Source organism: Dinoponera quadriceps, unplaced genomic scaffold, assembly GCF_001313825.1.
Source record: "Dinoponera quadriceps isolate SergipeBrazil2010 unplaced genomic scaffold, ASM131382v1 scaffold5021, whole genome shotgun sequence".
NCBI classification, from domain to species: Eukaryota; Metazoa; Arthropoda; class Insecta; order Hymenoptera; family Formicidae; genus Dinoponera; species Dinoponera quadriceps.
This window is the reverse complement of record NW_014560366.1, coordinates 1430161-1435579: the sequence shown is the minus strand read 5'-3', so window position 1 is coordinate 1435579 and position 5419 is coordinate 1430161. Positions and strand designations below refer to the sequence as shown.

Genomic DNA, 5419 nt, shown 5'->3' with positions numbered 1-5419 from the left:
TCTACTAATGTACAAAAGATCGTCCCTGTACATTGAGGGTTTTGCCGGTTGGAGCATTTCAAACGCAGAGGTAAATTCGACTAGTAAGACTCAAATACGCCGTTCACTTGTGTTATCAGACCAAACACCGAGGCGCAATCTAAAGGAAAGGAGAACAGAATCGCCCGCGGCGATTTGTTTCTTTATACGAGGAAAATACATCCCATTTTGACTGGTTGAACCGGCGCGGCATTGAGCAGCAGCGACTCGGCGTACCGTTACGGACAATACTATCGCCGTCACATCGTTTCCGAACGCGGTCGTGAGATGGCAGCATCGCCTTGGTAGAGAGCCGTAACGACCGACTGCGAGAGCGGTAGTGGGGGAAGCAGTATGACGCAGATGCGCGTCTACGGTCGATCGGGTAACATGAGGGAACGGTTAGTGCCGCATGAAACTTCGCGTTAGAGAGGCTCACGTCAAGCTACCGGTGTCTGGAACGGTTCCACCAAGGCCTCACTCTCGAGCCGGAACGAGATCCACCGAGAATTCGTCCGAGAAGGGATACACAATAGCTCGCGAAAAGCGGGTACGTATATCGACCCAGTCACCAACGTGTTCAGCGTCGGCCATATTGGGGCGAGTACTGCAGAACGGGTAGTACGCGAATGACGGGTCGCGAAATTTAATCACAACCGCACGTGTTCAAACGCGAGAAACTGAAAACTCTATCCGACGTAACTTTTATATTCCTAAATCTAGACATCTGAGATACCAATAATATATATTTGTTAGATTAAATCAATTTTAAAATAACAATGAGGTAACGACGAAACTTTGGAATGCCGATAGCCCAGAAAGCGATTATTTTGTTGCAGAAAAACGATTCATAGTACTGGGGAAATCGACCAATTAGGATTAAATTTATACACTGCAATATCACCTAACCAAACAATAAAACTTAACTAAAAGACCCGTAAAAAAGAAAGAGATTTAAATAAAAGAGAAAGAAGGAAAGAACAGACTTACAGTGCGCTTTATAGATGACCGCTTGAACGATTGCGATTAGTATCGAAAGACTGTCGTATTGTCGCAAGACTTGTGATTTTCATATTTCTCACAATGCCGTTCACGTTAACGGACGCGATAGTGAGCCAGCAGATAAATGAGCGCCTCTCCAGCATTTACAATCTCTTGCGCGAGATAGACGTGCACCGCAATCGCTCCGAGTTCAACCTGAACAATATCATGAAGACCCACGAGAAGGTCACGCCGGACGACAAGGTGTCCCTTTATTATCAGCAGAAACTGAAGAACTTGTACAACGCCGCGATAGCCGACGCCCAGCAGGAAGAGGACGTGCTGCGCAAGACCCTCGACAAGATCAACGAGATACGCGTCATAAGGAACGAATTTCGCATTCAGTTGAAGAACACCGGCAACAAGGAGACCACCAGACGCGGTGCGCTGATGAAGATGTTGCTGAGTACCGCCCAGACCTTGCCTCTTTACGTGGGGAAGACGCCCGGTGCCAAGCCTCCGCCTCTGTGCGGCGCAATACCAGCCGAACCGTCGTACATCGCGAAGATGGGCGACATGGTAGCCGCCTTGGCCAAACCGGGTTCCGATCAAGACGAGGAGAACTGGATACTCGCGGAGGTTGTGCAATTCAATCCCGCCACGAACAAGTACGAGGTCGACGATATCGACGAGGAGCAGAAGGTCCGTCATACGTTGTCGCGAAGACGAGTGGTGCCGTTACCACTGATGAGAGCGAACCCCGAGACCGACCCGCACGCCTTATTTCCGAAAGGCTCCGTCGTAATGGCCTTGTACCCGCAAACGACCTGCTTTTACAAGGCGATCGTGATTCAACTGCCGACCACTGCCGCGGAGGAATACCAGATGCTGTTTGAGGACGTCGAGTATAGTGACGGCTACTCGCCGCCGTTCAATGTTGCACAGCGCTTTGTGATCTCCATCAAAGAGGGCAAGAAGAACAAGAGCTAATTGTCGATGAACAGTATTATTTGCGAACCGTTATAAGTAACTCTTCGCACATTGATAGAAAATTATAATTATTTCCGGCCCCGATAATATTCTTTTCTTATGTTAACCACAAAAATAGTCAGTAGAACCAGTTTTTCTAGTAAGTATTAGCGCCAGTGATAATAACTTTACATGCATATTGTTACTACTATTTTTGCGCTTAGAATAAAAAAAGGTATAGTTGGATTAAAAGTAACTATAATTTTCTATCAGTGCAGTGTACAGGCTAAGTTAGACTGATAGATTGTAAGGAAACAATGACGTTATCGACGACGACGATTTGCGTATGTAATATACAAGGATTTTTCTTAAAATTCCGATGAAATTTCTTTGACGCCACAAACCTTTGATCCCAGCGTTAATTATATTAATCTAAATAAAGGTACATGATAATACATTTACCTAAAAGCGTAAATAATAAATTATCAATCGGGCTCCTCAGAAATTATATTAACGAGCTCGCGTACAACTGCTCTCAATGATTGCGATAAATCAACGCAATGGTCTTATCGCGCAGACTGTCGTTAGGATTAATTCCGAGCGTTAGCCGAGAAAAATAGGCACGTACTGACAGTTAAGATCCCATTTCCGCGGTGCTGTCCGTCATCTGGGTAATTGACGTAGATTATAGGACGATAATAGCGGTATCCTTATGTACGCGGGTGGAGGACCTGAACCTGGGCTCCGCTGACCTTTCGCGGAATCGGTTCTCCGTGACTGTCCGAGTAATTTCTTCCTATACGGAATAAATCTTTTCCTCCACGCGCCCACGTCACGAACGCGAGACAGAGATGGGTAGAATGAGAAAAGGGGATAAAGGGAAGGTAAAGGGAGGGAAATAGAGATAGATAGAATGAGTGAGTGGGTGTGTGAGAGAGAGAGCGAAATAAAGCGAGAGCGGAAGCCCGAAGCCGCGAGTACGAGAGCAGTTCGAAAAAGATAGAGGACGAAAGAGAGGGAGTACCGCGCAATAATTGATTCCATAATCGGCGGCTGCCGCCAGACATCAAAGCAACTCCGGTATCCCGAGCCGAACCCCCAGCAGACCGGCCCAGCTAGCCAATCCTCATTCATTATTTAACTTAACTACCCCCGCATCAGGGGAGTCATAAAAAAGTACTTTGATTCAGCACACGTTGCGGACATGGTGTTTGCGCCATTTTCCTCGAAATTAATCCTGGAAATTTTTCATTGATTTCTGGTGGTCGTTCGGATGGAGCTCGTTGAATAACGCGTACCGGGAGCTTTTATTGAAAAGCGGGGCTGGATCTGTCGCACGAGCGAAATATTGTGCGTAATAATTAAGGACCGAGAGAAAACACACGGGCTTTTGAATAGCCTTTGTAGAGTGTGTTCATTGCAGAAGAAACCTACACGTCGCATGTGCACGATTGTGTTCCATTTTTCTGTGTAAGCAATTCGATAAATAAAGTGGAAAACGAAAAAGAAAAAAAGTACGCATATACATATAGGGTGTTAACAAATTAGAGCGACAAACTTTGAAGGGAAATAGAGGACTTTATAAATAAACTATGTATATACGCATATATGTGTGCAACCGTTCTCTCGGTATCGAATGACGTACAAATGCACGTAAGATAGAGCTATTATTCGGCATATCTCAGGGAAACTTTCCGCTATCTTCCGCACGATTCTCGTAATAATAGAAATTATCTGGCCTGCGTAATGGCTTTTATACGCCTCGCCGCGAAAGTTGTAACGACCGATTGTATCTACTCCACGTAGTTTCTCTAACCGCATCGGAGCTCACCCCGAACCCGAAGGTCGCGGCCGGGTCGCATGAATTTAGCAAAACGCGCGACCTCGTGCCCGAACCTTTTATCCGCGCTAACTCACAATCGAAATCGCGTTTGCGAGTGGCAGCGCACCGCAACCTAGCGTTTCCACCGACGACATTAGTCGCCCTCGACTATCCGATATCTTTCCACGTTTCCAGACGGTAACCGGTTCTGTCGGCAGAAGCCATTCTCAGTTTGGGAATTAATTCAACCGACGATTAACTTCCGCGTTGGGGCTAAATTCTGACCGGGGCGACTTACGTGCGTTCGAATGTGTGCGTTTTTCCACGTGCGTTCGTGTGCCCGACTATGCGCCTGACAGACAGACAGGCAGGCGTGCGTTCGTTCCTTCGTACGGTGAGCCTAATACAAGTGGATCCATAGCATGCGAGCAACCGGAAGCCAAGGCGAACTTGCGTCCGAGCACGCGAGCCATACTTTCCACCCCTGTTCCCCGCGAAAGCAGGCTCCTCCCGCCGACCTCCTACGTTCTCGACTACGACTCGTTCTTACTCGTTCTCCAAGGTTCCCTTCGTTCATTCGTTCCACGTCTCAGTTATCTGAGTAATATCTCTCCTCCGGCTTCGCTCGCCTCGTTCTACTCCTCGCTCTTTCCATCTCGGCCTTTTCCTCCCTCTCGTTCCCTCCTTCCCTCCCTTGCACTCTTTTTCTCTCGTATTCCACTGCTGACCCCCTTCCTCTATCGTTCTCTCCTTCCCTCTTATTCACCGTACAACCCGATCGGTTCACTTAACCCTCCGGTAATGGCGCGCTGTATTTTTCTTCGGCCCTCGTAATTACGCCCGTGCTCTCGCGAGCATATTTTATTTCGTTCCAGATCGATCGGTTCCGACGCTGGTATCTGTCACTGCCCCCCTCCCCAGCACAGCTGTTTCCTCTCGTCGCGCGCTCTCCCTCCCGTCCCCACTCTTCACCCCGGGCTGGAGGCTTCATCCAGCGTGCAACGCGCAACCCTCCGGCGACCATTAGTCTTTCTTTCGATAAATTGGTGGGCCGGAGTGATTGCGAGATGTCACCGCGGCACCCTCACCTGTCCGTAACACGCATTTGTTAGACATTCGAACGCGGCGCTGAACCTGCCCCCCTGTCCGCGCTAGATTAGGGACACACCGATAATGATTTGGTAAGACGGAGCACGTGTTGCTTCGCACGCCTGACCGATCGTTTCCACCGGAGTTTCGGTTAGCGCGCGCTCCACCAGCCATCCGGAATATTCTATCGATCGGATTCGCAAAGTCGGCAACACCGTCGTCGCTGCGTCTTTCGCAGTGAGCCATAATTTAGCGCTCTTGACTATGAAAGAGGTACGAAAAGATAAACCATGGGCTGGCCCATTGAGACTTCACTAGGTTCGTTTAAGTAGTACTCCCGAGTTCATTGAATTATTGATACCGAGAGTAAATTGAAAATCGATAAGCGATCCGGTGCAATTTAACTTCGCGGCTGTTTCCGAGCGAGGGGCGGAAACGAGGAGCGAGAGAGGGAGAAGGGGCGAAGAGGGGCGGGAGAAAAGGGTGCGGAGCTCGCACGGTGGGGGATTACGGGGCTTCTCGTGTGTTGGACGGGCTCCG

General features: G+C 48.7%; 1 protein-coding gene across 1 annotated transcript; it reads left to right on the top strand.

The window, feature by feature from the left end:
* Positions 1-328: 328 nt before the first annotated feature.
* On the top strand, positions 329-3531 carry LOC106750742 (SAGA-associated factor 29 homolog). The gene is made up of 2 exons (XM_014631274.1): positions 329-568; positions 858-3531. Exon 2 carries the CDS (start codon positions 1102-1104, stop codon positions 1987-1989), a length of 888 nt encoding a protein of 295 aa, XP_014486760.1. The 5' UTR covers positions 329-568; positions 858-1101; the 3' UTR covers positions 1990-3531.
* Positions 3532-5419: the final 1888 nt, after the last annotated feature.